The sequence below is a fragment of the Molossus molossus genome, unplaced genomic scaffold (genome assembly GCF_014108415.1).
Source record: "Molossus molossus isolate mMolMol1 unplaced genomic scaffold, mMolMol1.p scaffold_m16_p_4, whole genome shotgun sequence".
Taxonomy (NCBI): Eukaryota; Metazoa; Chordata; class Mammalia; order Chiroptera; family Molossidae; genus Molossus; species Molossus molossus.
This window is the reverse complement of record NW_023425377.1, coordinates 110,068,430-110,091,321: the sequence shown is the minus strand read 5'-3', so window position 1 is coordinate 110,091,321 and position 22,892 is coordinate 110,068,430. Positions and strand designations below refer to the sequence as shown.

The window sequence follows — 22,892 nt, the reverse complement described above, 5'->3', positions numbered from 1 at the left end:
AAAATTAATATGGCTGAATAGTTGCTATCATTTTTTTGTTATCCTCAGTTCAAAAAATAACCTATTTTCTTTCCACAGGGAAAGGTGAAATTAAAGGTATTTTCTTTGGGGGACAGGGGACTGCTAATAGAAATGACTCACTGCACTGTCTTGACTTCGTTCTTACCAGCAGAGACATTTGTACACAGTGACCTCGGTTCACACAGGACTCTCACCGCACCTGCCTTGGTTCTATGTGCTTATCTGAAAGCTCCCAGACATTCACTTTTTAAAGATGGTACCTTAATATTTTAATTGTTCATTCTGTCTATGTAGTGTCATGTTATTTTAGGAATTACCTTGTTTTGAGAAAGTTATCAGAATCCATCAGTAACGCAATGCAAGAGAAAAATGCAGAAGGCAAAGAGCTGTTAGGACGTAATCAGTTATCACCTTAAATCTTTGTATCATGTTTCAATTTAAAATGTTTTATGTTTATTTTTCTTCAGATCCTCTGCTTTTAACACAGTGAGGAAACCCCACTGATCAAGAGGCCTCTTCTCTCGCTGTTCAAATGTTTCGGGACCCGAGCCACTCTGATTGAAAATGATGTATATGTTAAGTTCACACACTCAATGGAGTTGGGCTGCCATTAAGAAGAAACAAGTTAGCTTCCTGAACATTTATAGAGGATCTAAGATTAAGGCTAATATGGAAAAGGAGTGGAAGCCACTGGGATGCAATGACTCCAAGTTTCTAATTATAATAGGCAGGCATTAATACGCTATAAAAGAAACCCCTCTTTAAAGTAAGGTGTCATCAGTTCTCATGGAGATTTCTCTCAGGAACCCCCCTTTGAAAAAAATTCCATATAATTTCCTTAAAGGCCATAATTTGTTTTGATAATGCATATAACTAGCATTTGAACAGATACACGGGAATTGATCTGTCAATCACAGAAGATACGGATCATTATTATCTTCATTTCACAGGTGACAAAACTAAGGTCCCAAGAGGTTAACAAACTGATCCCACTTCCCCCCCAAACATCACAGAACTAGAGAGACTCCAGGGCTCCTGGCTGGAAATGCACCCCAGCTCTTTCCTTTCACGCCGACACAGCCAAGCTTCCAGAAAGATGCTACCTACGCTGCTGGACAGTGGGCCTGAGGACCGAGTGACATGCCGGGAACTAAACACTGTTCAGGAGAGGGGGGAGGGGAGGTGGACCCTGAAGTGGCGATGTTTTCTGGTAGGAGAGAGTTTGGGAAGGGTTGACGGAGGGCAGAGGAGAAACTGCATCATGGCAGCGTCTGGAACTGCACGCAGCGACATGAATCCAGACCCACGCTCGGTGCTGCCCGGGCTCTAAGACCCCGCGACCATAACACTAATTTCACCTTCTGTGCGCATCAAATAGCAACCCTTTTCTTACTTGCTTGACATTTTAAGTAACTAAATGTAATAAACGTGAACTTAAAAGATAAAGTTGTATTTAAAAATATGTTATGCCCTGGCCGGTTTGGCTCAGCGGTTGGAGCATCAGCCTGCAGTCCTGAGAGACCCGGGTTCGGTTCCCACTAAGGGCACGTACCTCGGTTGCAGTTTGTCCCCGGCCCTGGTTGGTCGTGTGGGTGGCAGCCACTCAACGTGTCCCTTTCACGTCGATGTTTCTCTCTCTCCCTTCCTTTCTCTCCCTCCCACTCTAGCTGAACAAAAAAATGGAAAAATATCCTCCGGTGAGGATTAAAACTAAATAAAAATGTTATATGGGTTTTATTTTATTTTTTTCATTTTTTAAAATATGTTTTTATTGACTTTTTAGAGAGAGAGGAAGGGAGAGAGAGATATGAACATCGATGTGAAAGAGAAACATCGATCGGTTGCCTCCGGCACGCCCCCTACTGGGGATGGAGCCCACAACCCAGGCACGTGCCCTGATGGGGAATCCAACTGCGACCTCTCCGTGCATTGGCCGTCACTCAGTCCACTGAGCCACACAGGCCGGGCAAGTTGTATGTGTCTTATATGTTGAGTTTGCCCTTAAGACTTTTTTTTTTAACGGGTTTACTGTTTAAAATACCAACCAACCAAATGAAAATCATTACTGTTTTCCACTCCCTTGTTTTACAATAATAAAACATGGGCTCAGAGACTGATTTGGCCTTTTAAAAATCGCATCGTTTGTTAACCACAGAACCAGAATCAGAGCCCACCTCTCCAGATTCCAAACCAAAGCTAGAGCCTGCAAGGGTGTGAACGTATGTATGACCAGGCTGGGCACCTGGGATTTTTAAAAAATCATTTCGTGCATTTTAAGTGAGGGAAAAAAAAAGAAAGAAACTGCCTTTTAAAATCATAAGGAAAGGCAAGACTTAATTAAATAACAACAGTGGAGTATTACTTTTAGATGGTAAGCATATCATATCTAAATAGAATGTTTAAAACATTAGCTAAATATTTTTAAATGTTGCTCTCCAATAAGGTAAACTACTTAATTTGCCATAAGTACTTTCATAATTAGTGTTTAGTGAAGTTTTAAGCATCTCCTATTTCTCATTAATCCCCACCTAGGCTAAGACTTGGCCACATTTCAGGATCTGTATCCCAAACCAAGACAGCACAGGTCCTCAGTGACGGCGACTGCAATTATAGTCACAGAGACAAAGGGGAGAACCAAACAGCCTCTGGAGCAGGGTCAAGGGCAATAACAATGAGCAGTGCCTCAAGAACGTTAGAATAAATAAATAAGGTTTTTCTCTGTGAACTCAACTAAAACCAACCCATAATGAGCAAAAGTAGCTATTTGCAGTAATCCACTTAACAGACAGGATATCTCCCTTGTCAAAAGCAGGAAGGACAAGTCCTGGGAAACCAATCAAGCCGTGAGTAAACGTGAAAGAACGCGGGATGTTAAATCCATACTATTAAATCCAAAGAATGAAATGCACAAACAGCAAGAAATGATTGGAGGTTGGAAAAAAGGAAGCCTGGTAATATGTTTCCAACACCCTGCAGGCAAGTCGGCAACCATTATGCCCCAAATGCATCTCCTCTTGGTTGCTCTACTTGTCATTTTCGGTTACTATGCCGACATCCCGGTCTGTACACCAGTCTTTCCAACGACGTTGGTTCCTGTGGAACACCCAGGGAAGGGAGACTTCGGAGCTCCACAGTGATTCCCTCGCTGAGGGCCCACCCCCTGCCATGAGACTCTGCAGTTCCTCCCATGAAGAGGTGAAGTCCAAGTTTCCACTCTGGATTTGGGCTGGACTTGGGGCTTGCTTTGATCAATAGAAGGTGCTGGAAGTGACCTTGGGCCAGTTCTGAGCCAAGCCTCCAGAAGTCTTGTGCACTCCTGCCCTCTCCTTGAAACCCTGCCCAGCTGGCACGTGAGGGAGCCTGGGCGAGCCCACTGAAGGGTGAGGGAGCCTGGGGAGCAGAGAGAAGCCATCCCCACTGAGGCCATCCTAAACCAGCCACCCCCAGGCAACCTGGCAATGGACTGCAGATGGGTGAGTCAGCCCAGGAGAGACCAGAAGCGGCACCCTGTTGACCCAGGCCCAGATTGCCAATCTACAAAATTGTCAACTAAGAACGCTGTTATTGTTTTGAGCTGCTGAACTGCGGAGCAGTTTGGTACTTAACTAGCTGTGTGACAGATTCCAGGTTGCACACCTGGCCCTAGCAGCTGAGGATCCTGGAACATGAGATAGGAGACCCAGCAAGGTGCTCACGCCCTCCGGGGCCCCTCTGCAGGGCCAGCTTCCTTTCTACAGACCACCACTCTGCTCCACCTTCCTCAGCGTCACGGAGGTGCCTGTGACTCTGCTAATCTGTTTTAAGTGAAGTAGTATCACAACCTCTGAAAGCCTGACTTCCAGAGTGTGAGTAATGGAATATTTTTCTTAGAATCCATCATGGAATGCCTTGTGGATATTACAAAGGTAAAGATGTTATAAAAGAAACATTATCTCCGCCCCTCCCACCCCCCAGCAACGTGAAACAGCTGAAGAAGCAAGACTAATGCAGAGCAGTGGTGTGAACTAGCTGTAGTCCATGCCCCAACCTGGTGGATGAAGACTCTAAGTATCACTGGAATTCACGAGGAAGGCGAGCACTAAATACCAGGATAAAAAGGAAAAGGTTTTATTCAAGAAGTGGGAGCTATTCTTGGAAGGACGGCTAGAGTCTGCAAGGGCCAGGCGGTAGGAATGGGGCCCGAGGTTGCTAGAACTTTTCTATGAACACACACAACCACGGTGGGTCAGAGGTGCATTAAAATAGTTATTTTAACTTTAATCCCATTATTAATTATTTTTAGAAAAAGTCCGCCCTCCCACTTTATCTAACAGGAGAAAGATACATGGAACTCCACAGTTCAAATGACCAGACCCCTGAAACCACAGGAGTAAAGGCAGAGAATTGGAAATGAGAGGGTGAGTCTATGAGCTGCAGGTTCTGAACGTTTCTCTAGAGGAAAGGGGGTGGGGCTACTCAGGAGAAAGGAGCAGGTGGGGCATAAACTGATGCAAGCAGCATTAGAAGGGGGTCCTGGAGAAGGAGGGCCTGGGGTGGGTGGAGGGGGCAGGGGGCGAGCTGGAGGGGCAGGCCCCTTAGGTGTGAGGTGATAGCCAGAATGGGCTGCACGTGAAGACACAGAAAGTTTAACCAGATAAGCGACTGAATTAACATGTAGATGCCATGGTTTGAAGCCAAGGAAAATAAACAGTGAAGCAGACGGAGGTCAAAAGACAGTTTGCTCAACTGAGAAAAAAAATTAGTTAATAGCTAATTACGTGGTCATGAGCCAAGACTTCGCTATCAGGCAGAACTGGATCTTGGTTCTGTCCCTTGGAGCTGAAGCTTTGAAGCCTCAGCTTTCTCATCTACAAAATAGGTTTAATGTGACTGACCCGTAGGGCTGCTGGGAGGGTTAGATGCGAAATCACATGAAGTTGTTGGCATGGTGCCTGGCTCACTATAAACACCATTGATTAGCAATAATGCTTATAATAAGAATGGAAGAATTAGTAACAACAGTAACAACAGCAGTAAGCAGAAGGAAGTGTACTTCCCAGGAAAGGAAGAAAATGAACTGAATTCGGTTTTGCAGAAACACAGACTTTGATAAGTTTTCCCAGGGGTCTATCAAGGTAAAAACATTATTCTGCAGGCAATTCTAGAACGAGGAATACTCTGTCCAGCACAGTGAGGAAAGAGAGATCCGGATTCCAGTCCCGATCCTTTTACAGGATTTACACCCAGTCTTGGTTTCCTCATCTACATACCTGTTGCCAGGCAATGTATTTGGAAATACACCATACGTGAGAAAGCTCTATGGAAATATAAATTGGCCTTTAGTTACTCCTCTCTTTGCATTAAATAATTCCTGAAAAGCCTAGAAGTATGAATGCAACTTCCAATGCCATCAAACATACCACCTCAGAATGGTGCCCGTGCTGGGACCCTGGCCAGCTCTGTAATGACAAAGGACAGAACAGAGCCTCTTTCGGGTTTGCTGCTCCCTTCCTTTGTGTTTTGGGGTACAGGCGGCCTAGGGGACAGAATGCCGGAGCCCAGCTCCTGGATTAGAACCCCAGCTCTGCCACTTATTAACTGTGTAAACTTGGGAAAGTCTCTGAACCTCTCTGTGTCTTAGTTCACCTGTAAAATGGGAACACTGTAGGGTCGTTATGAAGTTCAAATGCATCAATGGAACAGAGCAAACACTGTGTAAGTGACTGTTAAGGGGGGGGAGGACAATGAGTAAACATCACAAAGTTCCCATCTACGACGGGGGGCCCATCCAAGTCCCACTCTGTTGTAATGCTACCTGCTCCTTTCTGGGACTCAGGGCAGCCCTGGTTTCACGGAGGAGCCAGTCACTGAAAAGCAGGAAGTCACACTCTCCCTCTCACAGGAATCCACCAGATTCAACAATAAACCCAGGGCGCCCAGGGGCATGGAGGCAGCCTGCAGGGGAAGGCCCCTGGGCACAGCTTCTGACACCAGGAATGTTAGTCACGCGCTCAGTGAGTGCCCATCATGAGGAAATCGAGGCAGGGTTAAAAAAAAAAAAAGAAAGAAAGAAAAAGAAGGGCCAAAGGAAAGAGGAAAATCTTCTAAAAGAAACCCACTCGGGAGACACTGAGGCGTGGGGCGTGGGAGAGCCCCTGGCCACTGGCAGTGAAGTCTCAGGGTGTGAACGGCCCGAGGATGGCACTGACCTGAAAGAAAGCTCGTGTGTTAAGATGTTTCACAGAAGAGCCAGATGGAGCCACCAGGCAATAAGGCCGCCCCAGCTTCCTGGGCATCTCCCATCCCTTGTCCTCCAGCAGCACAAACAAATGTGTCACAGGACAGGGGGTGGCCGTTCACAGACCGGCCATATTGAATGACAGGTGCACAAAACTGCACCAGGTAGATGGAACTGGCAGACGGGCCTAGGGACACAGACACACTCGCCAGCTCCCATCCCTTACTGTCCGCGGCTGCGCTCCGGACAAACTGAAAACAGTTCAGCGCGTGCCCACCGCTACGCTGAGGCTTTAAAAGTCTGTCTCTCCTGGTTAAAACGCTGCAGCCTTCATTTTATGAAATTAATGGAATCTGGGAGACCGTATTAAAAAAATATTTTGTGCCCATTTCCAAATTAAAAATAGTTGAAATGACTTGTATCTTTTATTTTCGAAAACCAGAGACAAAAAGCCATTCCCAGCCAACAAGTGAGGTGCCAAGTTTCTGTCAACTCCTCGGTTATAATTTGGAGAGCTCGAATTAAATGATCATCTTGAAGAGTATAGTTTTCAGAAAGAGACATGATGTAAGGCCGTAGCAGGCAACTTTTAATCAGGATTCAAGTAATGATACTCCCAGCCCCCCGATGTTCTAGATGAGCCCTGAGACTTTCTAGTTCCAACCGGAGAACATTAAGAAGCTTCTTCTAAGCCGGCCGGAGAAAGACAAGTATCAAATTATCTCACTTATATGTGGAGTCTGAGGAACAAAATAAATAGAAAATAAATGGATCCAGAGACATGGTAGGGAACAAACTGACAAGTCTCAGAGAGATGGTCGAGTGGGGGTGGGGGTCGAGGGGAGATTAACCAAAGAACTTAAGCATAACCCATGGACCTATAGTGTAGTGAAGGTCTGGGTGGGGTGGGAACTGGGTGAAGGGGGGCAGTGGGGGAAAAGGCAGGGGATCTGTAATACTCTCAACAATAAAGATACTTAAAAAAAAAGAGGATGCTTCTCCTAATTCTCCTGTCATGAGGTCCCACGAGGAAAAACACGGGGTTCAGTGACCATGACTCACCCAGGCCTCTCATTCCCGTCAGCCCTGACCTTTGGTGAATGCCTCAGACCCATCTCACAGCACCGTGCCCCTCTCAGGTCGGCGATGCCAAGCAAGGGCAGAGAGCGGTACTGAAAACACGTGCCAGGTCCCAGCTTTCCATTCCACATCAGTGGTCCTCAGTCGTGGTAGCATGTTAGAATCACTTGAGGATTTTAAGGAGAAAACCAGTGACTAGTCCCTATCCTAGATCAACTAAATCCTAATTTCTGGGAGTTGGGCTAGACCCTGGCATTAAACAAACAAACAAACAAACAAAACCTCTAAAGTTAGAACTGCTGTTGGATGCTGGGCCATGCGGAGAAGGCGCAGAAGAGCAGGGACTCAGTGCTCTGGGTCCGGTGAGCACCCCTCCCCTGCACCCTGGGGCCGGGTGAGCCCCGGGTCCCTTGCCCTGACAGGCAACAGCTTGCATATGTCTTCTGGCTCCCAAGAGAGATCTATGCAGACACGAAGGGCAGCAGCCTCAAAGATCTGCCTTCTAGGCCAAAACCCTGAGCAAAGTTTACAAAATTATTTTTTTCTTAGCCCATACGGCCCATTCTCTTCCCTGAATCAATTATGGTGCTGAGCCTGGAAAGCCTCGGCCCCAGGGAGCAGCAATAATCTTGAAGGACCGAGGAATGTTAAGTGTGGGCTCAGGCAGAAGAAGAGTCAGTTGATGATTCGGAGAAGGTATTTGATTTCACAATCACATACGCTGGGAAACGTCAAAATCAGGGCGGGAGTGGGAGGAGGATTTAGAGTCCGATTAAAACAGCATTCCACCCATGATTTTTAATCCCACTGGGTTCCCTTAAGTCATCTTTATGCCCAGTTTTAGTTGAAGGAGCCAGAAAGACTCCCCTTAACAACCAAGCAAGAAAGAATCGAGTGTTTTCCATCTCTCTTTTGGAAACAAGTAGGTATGTACATGCTTGAATTTGTCACTGTGCTCCAGTTCTTCAGACAGTGGTGTGGCTGGCACAGGGACCCACAAACTCGGTGCCCACAAACAGCTGCACCCTCCAGGCCCAGCAGGTGCACGCACAGAGCCCAGCTAAAATTCGTCGCAGGAACAATGGTGCCCTTATGACGCCAAGGGACAAGGCCCCATGTTAACGGCGAATGCACAACATTTGATGAGGGAAAGAGCTAGAAACTCAGCCGCAGTTCTCTGGGCTTTGGCCTTTCGGTCCCGGGATCATAGCCACAGAAACAGCCAGGCACAGCACCAGAGTGACAGCAGCTATCAATTCTAGGGCTGGACCAACCAAAGAGTTAGTAAAATAAAATTTAAAAATCCCTCCAGGAAGTGTATTCCCCTCCTTTTAACATATCTTCTCCTCCTGGGGGCCGCATTGCCACAGTCACCAAGTTTGCATTCACATCCAAATATGCACACACACACAAAATTACCCATGCAGCTCACTCCCTGGTGACTTTGTAACAGGTTGCTAGGTAACAGTGCACACAAGTCAGGTTTCAGGACCTCTAGTAAGCCACCATAAAATAGCTGCATGGGCCTTTTGCATAAATAGTGTGCATTTGTTATCTGTTTTCCTCTGCCGATTGATCAGTCAGTAAATACTGTGACTGCCAAACCGTAAACAAGTCCCCATCAATAGCTAGCTGAGGAAACAGATCACAATGTGAGGCTTTGGTGCCGTTTTTTTATCCCAACCTAGCCACTGGCTTCTCCGCTGGTGAGGCTGCTGTTTGCAATTCTGGTTTTCAGCGGCCACAGGCCTTATGTTAAGCTCCCTGAGATTGGTTCCGGAGCTAGTTTCAGCCGGATGTGGGGCACCCAGGGCCGAGCGGAGCAGGAGCGCTGTCTCATACACCACGTGTTTTACCCCATCCCCTCCTTCATCCCTCTCGCCTTTGTGCAGGTGTGAAAACTTCCTGGGGTGGTGGAGCAAAGGGACTAACCCCTCCCTAAAAGTTATCCCCACTTAGCTGTCCCCCGTCTGCTAGTGAGGCGATGTCTGTCCCCCCAAGCTATGCTCAGTGCATTCCCTTTTTTGCACTAAAGAGCCCAGGAAAGGAGCCCCCGTGCTCTACTGTCGGCGGGAGAGACCACGAGGAAGAACCAAAGATGCTCCGGAGGGAGACTTAGTGTCAGCAGCAAAAGGAACACTAGAAGCTGCACTTTCCCCGTTTTCTTTTTTTTTTTTATCCTCATCCGAGGATATTTTTCCATTTTTTGTACAGATAGAGTAAGAGGGAGAGAGAGAGAGAGAAACATCGACGTGAAGGGACACATCGAGTGGCTGCCACCCGCACGACCAACCAGGGCCGGGGACAAACTGCAACCGAAGTACGTGCCCTTAGCGGGAACCGAACCCGGGTCTCTCCGGACCGCAGGCTGACGCTCTAACCGCTGAGCCAAACTGGCCAGGGCGATTTTCCCTGTTTTCAAAAGCACTTCACTATAAAACCCAAGCTCTCTAAAAGCTCGGTATCCCCTAGATGAGCTGGAAGAGAAGGGTGGGGAGAGGGAAGCAGAGCCCCTGTCCACCTGTGCCACAGTCAGGCGCCTTGTCGTCCTGGGACTGGACCGTTCCCAGCGCAGGGCTGCCTCCCTCGCGCCGTAGGTCTGGGTGACCCACTGGAACATTCTCTGCTCCCTCCTCTTCCACAGCTCATTTCTGCGATGCCCCATTTCCATCCCCTACCTTTTCTCGTTTCTTCCAACTAGTGTTGTGTACTCTTATGGGGCAGAGATCTGGGGTGACGGGGACACTCCAAAGACCTGACTGTGGTGTCACTGAGCACGGGGTCTTCAGAGGGAAGCTGAACCTCTAATCCACCTGGTGATGACATTTAGTGAGCCTCACCTCACAGTCCACTTGAAGGAAGGCGGTGACCAATTATTCTCCATTTAAAAGGGTATTGTCAATCTCCAAAGAGCTGAATGGCATTTGGGAACCGTTGTGGGGACGGCTGCCGTCACCGCAAGACAGAGCCCCTTCTCAGCCGACCTTTCCCCACCCTCCACGTTGCCTTTAAAATTTAAAACCATGCTTTGAAAAAAATGGAATGAGTAGCAGCACAATCCCAGGACACGTTTGATCATTCCCAAAGAGAGTCAGGAAAAACAGCCTCCCTCAATGTCTCAAGGCCCCCCCGTTCAACGCCACAGCTTAATCAAAGAAATTGGAAAATAAATGAATAGAGAAACAAAAGAAACATCACACATTATTTGACGGTTAAAGGATATCAATTAATAAGTATAATGTTTTACGTGTACTCCACATTCTTTCCAAATGGCATTGGGGGCGGTTGGAAAATAATTTTTGTTTTTAATTCTAATTCCACTTTAGCTGAGGTACCGAGAATAGTCCAATTCATAGAGACAGAAAGCGGAAGATTGGTCACCAGGAGTTGAGGGAAGGGAAGAATAGGGAGTTGTTGTTTAACGGAAAGATGAAAAACTTCTGGAGCTGAATGGTGGTGATGGTCATACCACAATGCAAATGTTCTAAGGCCACTGAACTGCACGCTTAAAAATGGTTGACTTCATGTTGGGTGTATTTTACCATAATAAAAAGGTTTCTCCTGGAAAAAAATTTTTAAGATAATCTTTATCATTTAATCAAATTTTAAAAGTCTCTAATTTCTGCCCTGGCCGGTTTGACTCAGAGTTAGAGCGTCGGCCTGCAGTCCAGAGAGACCCGGGTTCGGTTCCCGCTAAGGGCGCGTACCTCGGTTGCAGTTTGTCCCCGGCCCTGGTTGGGTTGTGCGGGTGGCAGCCACTTGATGTGTCCCTTTCACGTCGATGTTTCTTTCTCTCTCTCTCTCTCTAAATGCCCTCGGGTGAGGATAAAAATAAATAAATAAAGTCTCTATCTCTGTATACATGTCCTTTAAAAAAAATCTTTCAGATTAAAAACAAAGAACTTGAATAATGCAAAATGAGATGTTCCACACAAGCACTGCAAAGAACCCAAGGCAGAGACAAGTCAAATAGGGGCCAAGGTCGCACACAGAACTCCGCCAGCCTGGCTCATCATGTGACCCCCAAGACAAGAGCCAATAAAGGAGGAGAACCAGAAGGACATCAGCGATCTCTGCTGCTTCTAGACCCAAGCCACAGCAATGCCTGCTTCCAAAGGACTGAAAAAAAAGTCAAGGAGAAAATATATGAAGGTGTTGAGTTAGAATTCACAGGGACCTTGCAATCACCTAGTCCTACCAGTTGGTTTTACAGATGAGAAAACTGGTAGAGAAGGCGAGAGGGGGAGAGAGAGAGAGAGAGAGAATACAACCCTATTCAAGTACCTGACAGCTTCATGAGAAAATCAGACGCCATCTTAACAGAGATGTCCTGGCTGAACAATGCTGACGCACTGTTGGCCACATACTCGGAGGGGTCTTTCAGCTTTGTGTGGTTGGCCGGCCTGTCGACAGCATTCAGGGTAAAGGAGGCTGGCAGGCCGTTATCTTCCTTGGGTTCCTCCTTCACCAGCAAAGGCGAGACGCCAGCCCCACCCTGGCTAGTCCTCTCTGGAGTGTTGGCCGTCATCATGGTCCCCACTAGCTCTGTCCCTCCTCCTTCCCTTTGCTGCCCCAGGCAGGCACTGTCACTGAGGTGGGGAGATCCCTTGACTTCTGGGTCTGGGATCTCCTCCTTCACCTTGGCCTCTGTCCTCAGGAAGTGCTGGTGGCAGCGCATGTGCAGCTTCAGGCTGAAGTGGCGTGAGGAGGTGAACGGGCACAGCTGGCACTGAAAGGTCTCTCCCCGGTCCTGGTGCTGATGAACCTGATGGAGAAGAAGAACAGTGAGCGGCCCACGGACTGCGTCCACACGAGCCATCCAGTGTCCCCCCAGGACAAAGGGCTGGCCCCGGAAACGACATGACCAAGGGGAGCACCCCATTACCGTGCTCCCGGTGATGAGGTCGTCCTGAAACACAGAGCGGGTCCACCTGGGTTAACAGTTCGTTATCAGAGCCACGCTCACGACGGAGGTGCTGTCGGCCAGGGGAGGCCATCTGGGGTAGAACCCCCTTAATAGTCTAGTCATCTGATCTCAGTCGATGTCTTCAAAGAAAATATTATAAACCCAGCAGAATGCAAACTTACCTAATTACAAGTCAGGGGTCAAAAGAGCTCACCTGTCAAATAATTCCTCCCTTAATAATAACACTTTGCATGTTCCCAATGACTGTCACCCAGGGAATTAATGATGTTTTGCAAACAATCTCAATTTGCAAAAAGCTTCTCTAGGTAATTAAGAATGTGGAGAATAACGTCTTCGGGGTATTCCCATTTCATAGACAGGGAAATTGAGACCCTGGAGTGAGTGGCTTGAGCAAAATCACGTGAAGAAAGTAGAGTTGGGGGCGGGGGACCATGGTCTGATTCCCACCAAGGATTCTCAGCGGGATGAACCAGTGTTTCCCAACGTGGTGATACTATGCTCAGATTCTGACGTCTGCAATGCAAGAATGCAGACTTTGAAATCCAGTTCCAGGCTTGCATGCACGGTATACACCTGTGAAAATTGAGAGGCGCTTTTTTCCCTTCCTTTCACTACCAAATTCAGTGCTAGAAAAAGTGAGGAAATCATTGCATTGGCCTGAGCCAGGCTCCGAGCTGGCAGGTGCTCGTGAGCTTGTTAACTCCGCCTTGCAGCCCTGCCAACGCACTTCAGCGCCGACCTGCAGCACCCTGCTATTGCAGGGCTGGCCTTCCCTCGCGTGAAAACTGCCAATTGTGTAGATTTGGGCCAAATGATTTGGGGAGTTGTGTGATCTGGACAAACAAGTCAGTGACTGGAATTCAAAACCAAAACAAATCTGACACCCCATCTGTCAGGGGTGACCTGAGTGGGATTTGAACCCAGCTCTCACGAAGGTTAAAGGCTGGTTCGTTAATCCACTGCACCACCTGGCCCCTCGGCGGAGGCTTCCTTTCCAAGAAAGCAAGTGTTACTACAGCTGTTTATGCATTCTGAATGCAATCCAAAAGTATTATTCACCAGCCAAAACATACTTTTAAATAATGTTAAGTGACCAACAAAAGCAAAGAAATTAAACGTTAATGGTGAGATCCTGTCGCTACAGCACCCCACCGTGGCTTTTTGAAAAAAACAACAAAAGAGGTTCTGGATCCCCCAAAGCAGGAATTTCTCAACAGAAATCACCATATAAACTTAAATTCAGTGGCAGCAAAGCCTTACTCATTAAAGCCTTTCCCTGCCAGGTCTTGATGGTGGAGGGGGCGGGAGGGAGGCTGGGCTGGGACACCACACTGACACTGGCTGAGCATCGCCCCTCTCTGTTCTTTTGAAACAAAGGGGTTTCAGGCTGGAGCTCATCGGTACATCTGTTTTCTCACAGAATCAGGAGATTTCCTTACCACTTCTCCACCCAATTCGCGCAGAAGCAGGCCCCTCGGGGGCCTCAGGTCACAGCCCCAGGAGACCCTGCCAGACGCTGCCCAAAGCCTGCCCTGGGACCAGGCGTCAAGGTCACAAGGCAGAAGCTCCCGTCGTCCCTGAGAGAATTCCATTTCAGAAGTGTCCTTACATCTACTGACCCAGGACAGGAGAGGGGCTCATCCAAGAACAGAAGCTCCCGAAGCAGCTTCTGGAAGAAGGAAGAGCGCAGAGAACCAGCCCAAGTTCTGCAGCCGAAAGGGAGCCCTGGACGGGAAAGTGTCTGCGTGCGAGTGTTTTACGTGGCGGCTTTTCCACGAGAGCCTGGCCTTGCTATATTTAGCTGTGGGAAACACTAGTGATTGTTTTAAGGAAAAGCAGTGGCTGTTGTTGGCTTTCTCAGTTAAAATTGTATTTCAGCTACACCTTCCCGACGGGGCTACGTACCACACCGGGCCTTGGAGAGAAGTTTTAGCCTCATCCTCTAGTTGCAATGTCTCCCCTTCCCTCCTGACCGAAATTCACTTTCTGTTACCATTTTTATTCTCTTTAGCTTAACCTTGACTCCAAAATCCCTCTTACTCTGCTCATGAGAAAACACGCTTGCCTAAAGCGTATCAATTCTCTCCAGGTGGTGCATTTACTGACTGGTCATTTTGCACCAAAAGCACATCCCCCACCCCAAGGGGTGGAAGTGAAGGTGCTATTGCACCATTAGGTCCATCTTCTCAGTAGGATGAACACCAGGAAACCTTGGGAAACATCCACTCCACTGCCTTAGGGGACCCGGCCCCGCAGGGAGGGGCTTAGCCTAGAGTCCCGGCTCCCCAGGTGGCAGGCCCATGATGAGCAGAAGGCAGCGCCCTGACTCCTGTCCACTTTCTTGCCACGACTTCGCCCACGGTCTTTATCTCGGCAGTCCTCCTCACCTTTTCTGTTCAATTTCAGCTTATGAATTTCCTATTTAATTCCTGTATGCTCACTCATCCAGGAAAGTTGTAAAAGACTTAATGGAAATCTAAGATAACCCTGAGGAAGCTGGAGGCATTTATATCTCCTTCCGCTGCTGCTCATAAAAACATTGCACAGTATTTTAAGAAGGAAAGGCAGGCTTCGAAACAGCCAGTGCCTCGCACCCAGTAGGAACGCTGTGAATGCCAGATTTGTCGAACAAATACGGTGGAAACCGATTTTTTCCTTAAATAAATCTATATAATCAACATAGGAAGAGAGACATTAGAATGACACCAAGGGTTACTTCTGTGTGATGAGATGAAGGGGCAACTTTATATTCTTTTTATTGGTTTTTCCAAGTTCTCAACACTAAAGATACATCCTACAAAGAGAAGCGCAATAAAATTTATCTCAGAGAAATGTTTTAGGCCATGTCACTAACTTATTTCTAACAATAATCATTTCGGACAATGATTACTATAGTAGCTACATTTATGTTAGTGTTTCTCCACACTGGGCCAGCGTTCAGGGGCTTGCGTCATTATCTCTCGAAACTGTTACCACTCCATGGGCTAGATCGCCTGCCTATCATCTCCAGGGCCAGAAACGGAAGCTTGGAGAGGTTAAATGATTTGCCCAAAGTCTCCTGGAACTGAGATTCTAACTAAGGTTCTTCTGACTGCACAGTTTGAGATCTTAATCTATGGGCTATGCTGCCCCCACCTTCTCAGGCAGAAATTGTTTTAGAAAATCCATCCGTCTTTGTCGTCTCTAGTGAAGGTGGCTGAGGACGTGTACTCCTAAAACCACAGCCACAGTATTTCCATGTGGCCTGTATTTGCAAAATTCAAGGACGTCTAATGAACATAAAACCATGAATTCTTCGATTAAAGATTTTTTTTTAAAAAAAGGCCCATAAGTGAGGTGTAGAGCAGAGAAAAGAAACAGCACACCGTTTGATAAAATTAAACTTGTATGAGTCCTTCTCACACTTCCCTTATCAAAAGCTCAGTCGGAGCTCAACAGGTTAGGACACAATGAGTCTGAATAAAGCAGTAATTTCACACGCTGCTTTATTGTACTGGTTATTGATTTGTTCTGAAAGCATTCTGAGACCCCACGACCCGCAAAGGCCTCGCCGCTCTCATCAGTAACACTGTCATGGCCGACTGTCTGTATCATCAAGGCACCCGACTCATCTCTCTGCAGTTTCGGGGTCAGTAGTTCCTGCTCTTGAAAACCCAGCTTTTTTTTTTCCACAGGTTTATAAATAGGTTGTTTTAAGTGACCCTGAGCTGAAACCAAGCTTACAAGGTGTCAGGCGAGATGCAAGTTTTCTGCTCACTGAAGCTTTAAATTTGCCAGACCTGGTTTCTGAACACAGCGTAGGACACAGCAACAAAAACAAATTTCAGTTTTCAAGGCATTTCTTTTGAAGTCTCATCCTGCTAACGACATCCACTTTGCAGGTGTAAAATATGAGATTTTACTTTGGGAAGAGGTGACGGGGGATGAGGAGGGTTAAAGTACCGACTAACCAGACTCACTGAAACCCAACCAGCCAGAACTCCTGGTTAAATGGGTTCTGAAGATGAAGGGCAGCTACTCCCGGGAGGAAAAGGCAAATGATAGAAAACAAATTACATCACGGATTTCATTTTTAAAAATCTTCTAAGCGATTTCCGAAAGTCAACAGAGGTTCTGTCTGATCACAATTTTTTACAGCTATAATTCTGAACAGTGATTACTGACATATTTAGAAGGATTAGACAAGATTTAGAAAAAAGCAAATACCTTAATTACGTACATATAGTCTACTTCTTACGGCAGGAAAGTAAAAACTGTATAAACAATGTCAACAGCCACACCACATTAAAAATGTCTGTTGTTATTATTAAGGTGTTAGACGATAGTTGTTGAAATTACATTAATTTTTTGTTGTTGTTAATCCTCACCCGAGGATATTCTTCCATTGATTTTTAGAGACAGTGGAAAGAAGGGAAGGGAAGGAGAGAGAAAGGGAAACATCAATGTGAGAGAGACACATTGATTGGTTGCCTCCCACATGACCCTGACCCGGGCCAGGGATCAAACCTGCAACCCAGGCATGTGCCCTTGACCGGGAATTGAACCCAAGATCTTTTGACCTGTGGGTTGACGCTTTAACTGTTGAGCCACACCAGTCAGGGCTAAGTTATATAACTATTAAAGAACACCTCTGGGTCAGAAACTTTACTAATATCATCTCCTTAAATACCAATGACAGCTCTTCTCAACATTATTGTTCCCGTTTAACAGATGAGAAAATTAAGTCTAAAGGCCCATTTGCTCAAGGCCACTTAGCTAGTAAACTGCACAATAAGATTTAAATGTGGGTCTATCGTATTCAAAAGCACGTGCTCTTTTGATCTCACGAGTTTCCTCCTTGAATTTCAGACAAAACCCTTAATGGAGTTTGCTAAAAAGAATTCCAGATAACTAAGTCTCCCCCATCTCACTTAAGAGTGACAGAGACTCCATTCAATGTTCTGTGTGTCAATATTCTGTATGTCTAGTGCAGGCACAAGCCCAACTGTTTTCAGTAGGACATCGAAAATGATGTCCAGTAAGTGTGATCCTGAGAATTACAGCAGCTTCAACACTGACAGCGGCAGGGAGGCCTCAGTCCAGTCAGGAATGGCCCCACGCCCCCCACAGAGCTAACGCTAAAGCCCCAGGCTCTCAGTGTCCTCCCACCTCTAGATGGTGTTTCTGGGGGTTCCTCTGGGTTTATAAGCAGAAGGGCAGTCTCTCCAGAAAAGGGTGCAGGTCCAAGTACCCTCTCTTTGGGGCACAGGTCCAGCTGTCCTCCTGTACTCTTTCTGCCCCTACAAGCACCCCAGAAATGCATTACCATTCAAGGCCAGGTTGGGCTGCTTGCTCCCCAAAGAGGGATGGCTCTCCACTGCATATACCGTTTGGATATTGAAGCTTCTCTGTCTTTAAGTTCTTGGCTGAAAACTGGAAAGGAAGACCTTCCCAAGGAAACGCTTTCCAAGGTGCTTGGTTGCACTCTGCCTGGCGACCTGGAGCACTGTGACCCCCCGACGTGATCTCCCGCTTACCTTCATGTGGGATTTGAGATTGTCCTTGCGAGCACAGCGGAATGGGCAGAGCGGACACTGGTGGCTCTTTAAACCCGTGTGGATCACCATGTGCCGCTTCCAGTAACTCTTCCTTTTTATGACCAGACCACATATCGGACACTGGAAGGGCTTCCCGCTTTCCTCTTCGGAGGCTTGGAAGGAGAAAGAAAGGAATGTTAAGGAAAACAGAAAGGTACCCCACACCTGGCACTAATTCACACCCAAGGCTGGGTAAAGAACACTAAAAAGGATCTGGCGTTTTTCTTGCCAATCCCAAGACCTTATCCACGATGAAATTTTATAGCTGCTTTTCTTCGGGTAGAAAGCCACATTCATCTCGTGATTTCTAACTGGGTTCCCATTTTCCAACTCTGATCGCCCTGCCTGGTGACAGCCTTACTCCCCAAGGCCGTCCCACGCGTAGAGAGACATCTGCAAAGGGGCTACCCCTGGCCTGGCCCTGCTCTGCCGAGTGGCCTCGATTCGGGGGGCTTTGTTTCCTGCAGAAAACCGCCAGACTCGAGTCCATCTATGGATTCCTGAACTTGGAAAAATGGCAAGAAATAAGGACAAATCAAACGAGACAGAGAAAAAGGCCTGCAGCACAGCAGAAACCCACGGGCCGCCGTCACCTCTCACGTGACTCCAAGAAGACAGATGTTAGGACCCCTACTGCTGACTCCTTTAGTGACGGCGGGAGCAGATGCTGCTGCCAACTTACTGTTGGGGGGTCTTAAGTTCAGGGTTTTCACCCTCTTACTTCTGGCCCTCTGGCTGCCACCGACAAGATGTGCTGCTCCCTCCCCGCTGCGATGGGCCGCCGCCCAGTTTGGGAAAAGCCACGAGCCGAGCAGTCACACCTGCTTCAGTTTGTCAGCAAGGCAAACAGACCAACTAGTTCCTCTAAGGGAAGCAAAGCTGGCTCTCTCCTCCACCATCTCCACGGGAGGGTCCCTGCTGTGACACTGAGCTGCCACCTGTGTGCTCTGGCAGTGGTCGGTCAGGGCCACGTCAGCCTCGGCAGTTGGGGAACAGAGACCATCCCAACAGGTAAGAGCTCAGGTCTCAAACTTCCCTTTCTTAATCATGAGGAATCAGGAATATTATTTGCAAACTATTACATACATTTGTAATACACTCATAAAATAAAATCCATGCAGTTATATTTTATTTTATTTTATTTATTTATTTTTTTATCCTCCCTCGAGGACATTTTTCCAATTTTTGTTCAGGTAGAGTAGGAGGGGGAGAGAGGAACAGAGAGAGAGAGAAACATCGACGTGAAGGGACACATCGAGTGGCTGCCACCCGCACGACTGACCAGAGCCGGGGACAAACTGCAACTGAGGTACATGCCCTTAGCGGGAACCGAACCCAGGTCTCTCGGGACCGCAGGCCGACGCTCTAACCGCTGAGCCAAACCGGCCAGGGCCATGCAGTTATATTTTAAAAATGAGATATGAGCCCAGCTGGTGTGGCTCAGTGGTTGAGCGTCAACCCATGCACCAAGAGGTCACTGGTTCGATTCCCAGTCAGGGCACATGCCCAGGTTGTGGGCCCGATCCCCAGTGGGGGGCATGCAGGAGGTGGCCAATCGATGTTCTCTTTCATCGATGTTCCTATCTTTCTCTCCCTCTCCCTTTCTCTCTCGAAAATCAATAAAGAAAAAAAATTTTTTAAGAATAAAATAAAAATGAGATATGTCTCTAGAAGCTAATACAGAAACATATCCAAGATATTAAAGACTTCGTGGATAAAGCAAGACATGAAACTATGGCTAGGATGTTTCTATTTTTCTTTTCTGGAAAATGGGAATCAATGGCTGTTTAAACCATATGTCAAGGGCTGACAGGGAACTTTCTAGAGGACAGGTCAAGCTGACAGCACACAGAACCACCGAGTAATCTTAACAGCACCAAAGAGGAACCAGACACTGTGCGCCTTCTGGTCAGCCACCCATGAGACAGTCTCACAAACACTGGGTCAGGCCTCCATCTAGCTAGCAGCTCCCTGGAAATACAGGTGATTAAAACAACAATATGTCGAACACACAAAGGAGACAAAGTCAGCCAAGCTTAGAATGTGGGAAAAATCTGCAGGACAAATGACCCAGTTTCTTCAACACGGAAATGATATTTTAAAAAGGGCAGGGGCGCCCTGGCCAGTTTGGCTCAGCGGTTAGAGCATCGGCCTGCGGTCCAGAGAGACCCGGGTTCAGTTCCTGCTAAGGGCACGTACCTCGGTTGCAGTTTGTCCCCGGCCCTGGTCGGTTGTGTGGGTGGCAGCCACTCGATGTGTCCCTTTCACGTCAATGTCTCTCTCTCTCTCTCTCTCCCTCTCTCTCCCTCCCACTCTATCTGAACAAAAAAATGGAAAAATGTCCTCGGGTGAGGATAAAAAATAAAATTAAATTAAAAAAAGGGCAGGGGTTATGGATGAAAAGACACTTAAGACACACACACAAATGCAAGGTGTAAAGCCTATTTTGATCCTGACCATAAAATGGTAACATGACACTCCTGAGATAAACTGAGGAAATGCTGGTTATAGCCATAACACCGCGTAACAATTGTCGATCCTGTTAGATGTGATAATGGTTAAGGTGCTTATTTTTGAAAGTCCTTATCTGTTGGAAATACATATGGAAATATTTACAAGCAAATGGATATGTTGTCTGCAATTTGCTTTAAAATACTTGAGCACAAAGAGAGGGGGAGTGGGAAGAATGGGAGGCAGAAATGAAACCCAAAAAAAGAGATCCTTTTATTTGTATACAAGTTGTCTGAACGCATACCCAAGAAGCCATTGAGCAGTTAATTTTGAAAGATTGTGGATTAAAAGACAGGGGGTCAGGGAGGGAGACTTTCATTTTCATTTCATATTCCTCTGTACTATTTGAATTTTTAATGCATGTTACACTTTTATCATTTTAAAGGGAAATATTCCCAAGTGTGAACTTTAAAATCATTGCATTTTTTCATTGAGTCAACCGAGTTTCCACATGCAAAGAATCACTTAAAACAGATGGAACCAGAAGGGTTCTGGGAAAAAGTTAGGGCATTCCAAAAATGCTGCTTCACTGACACAGGTATGGGCAATATTGGTTAGCTTAACCACGGAACCTGAAAAAAAATCCTCTGTCTAAAAATATACCCTTCAAGCCTGGAAATTCTACTTGTGCTCTGTTCCAGCGCGAGTATTTCCTCCTCCGGCTGGGGCTCGGGCGGGAGTGGGGCTCCCTTCCACTCTCGGAGAAGCACACTTCTGGAGGCCCGCAGATTCCCTTTTCTATGAACCCACCAGGGCTCTCCTGCCGTCTGTTCCCTGTGGAATGCCTCTGCTGACCTGGAGTCCTCCCCCTATTTGGGCCTCTCATTTTCCATCCTTCACTCCGGTATCTTGATCCCAAACAGCACATGTTGAACAACAGGTGGGAGAGAAAGGACTGAATCGGGCCTGCAGGTGAGATTAATGTCATACCCGGGGCGGGGGAGGGGGCGATAAGGATGTCTGTTTGGGATCCTAGGAGAACATCAAAGTGGTAAGAAAGAGGCGCACAAACAGGCTGCCACCAATCCCCATCTTCAGGAAGGATTTCCCTCTATAGAAACCCTGAACTGCCTAACTTTACAGGATTGCCCGGGAGAGAAACACTGCGATGTTCTCCACCGACCTGCGAGTTCGTGGATCATCACAGGACGGCAATAAAAAGGCCTGAGCGGACCAAAGGAACATGGAGGACACCCTGCTTTGCCCAATGTGACCCCCAGCCCCTACCTCCTCACCTCTTCTGTACTGTGAACGCAGTCCAGAGTACACTACATAAACCCTGCATATTACTATTTCACATACATCTATTGTATTTTGGAGCTATGCTTCCTTTGTTTCAATTAATACCAAAACATACATGAACCGTGTACAAATGACGGTGTCCTTGGATGGACGGGGGGAAAAACTAGAACACTCACAACGAAAAGAAACTAACCGCAAGTTATGTGGTCAACCAGCTAAGTTACTACAACTATTTGAAATGTTCAAATGGCAGGAAGGGTAGAAAACAATCCAAACGACCCAAGTAACCAGACTACAATAATCAGTTTTCAAAGTTGGCCAGCAATCTCCCCTGATAACATCTACGTTTTTATTTATTCAAGAAAAAATGTTTCAGAGTTTAGTCGCATGTCCTGCATGTGTATATGACGTGCGCTGCTTTGAGAAGGGAGGAAGTAAGGATGTCTTCGATTTTCTATGCCAAGCTGTTTCCAAGGAACGGACAGCTGTTTCACTCAAGTGCACAGCCTGAGAAAATAGGACCACCTCCTCAGAATGACCCACACCTTCTTGAGGCAACAGGATTGAAATGTTCATGAATGTACCTTGTTTACAACTGTCTGACAAACAATGTCCCCCAAATATATCACTCGCTAATTATTATCACAGCAAACAAAACGAAAACCCATCTGATGCTAATCAACCTAGTGGAATGGAGAGCTGCTAATTTGTTACTTTGAAGAAAACGTGTTCTTTATAGGCAATAATATTATTGGAATAAAAGAGATAATAAATGTGTGTGAAATGCCCATCATGCAGTAAAGGGAAGCTATTGGGAGCAACTGTAATAGTAATAGTAGCGACAATAAACTCTGGTCATGCCCTTCAAAGCAGAAATCTCACCATTAGGCAGATGTAAATTTAAACAACTGGCATCACATAATAAATACAGAGCTCAGGGCCTGGCCTGACGTGGTCGTTTATCATTGGAGCCGAGAGGAGATAAAAGAGCAAGAGTCCATTGTGCCGCTCAGGTAGGGTCTAGCTCAGCCCAGACAGAATTCTGACGGCCCAATTCTGCTTGGCAGGAAGAGAGAGAGATGGAGAAGACAGAAAGGGAGAAGAGGGGAAACTGGCTGGGGCAAGGAGGACTTCCACCTCTTTGTGTCTCCAGTACCCAAAACAGTGCAGACATACAATTCAGTAACTGTTCGACTATAATAAGATTAGGTGGAAAGGGCTGGGTCAAGAGTATGGAAAAGTGAAATGAACACTGAACATGGAAGTAAACGATGCAGGAAGCTGCCAGTAAGTCCCAGTGGAAGTGGGGTTAGCCCAA

At 46.9% G+C, this 22,892-nt stretch overlaps 1 protein-coding gene across 1 annotated transcript in view; it reads right to left on the bottom strand.

Moving 5' to 3' along the window:
- ZNF827 (zinc finger protein 827) overlaps window positions 1–22,892 on the bottom strand; it is a 161,233-nt gene that overhangs the window by 101,004 nt on the left and 37,337 nt on the right. The window contains exons 3-4 of the mRNA XM_036241328.1: window positions 17,762–17,934; window positions 11,603–12,083 (exon numbers count right to left, since the gene is read on the bottom strand). Of these exons, the coding sequence (XP_036097221.1) occupies window positions 11,603–12,083; window positions 17,762–17,934 (654 nt within the window). The remainder of the gene's footprint in view (window positions 1–11,602; window positions 12,084–17,761; window positions 17,935–22,892) is intronic.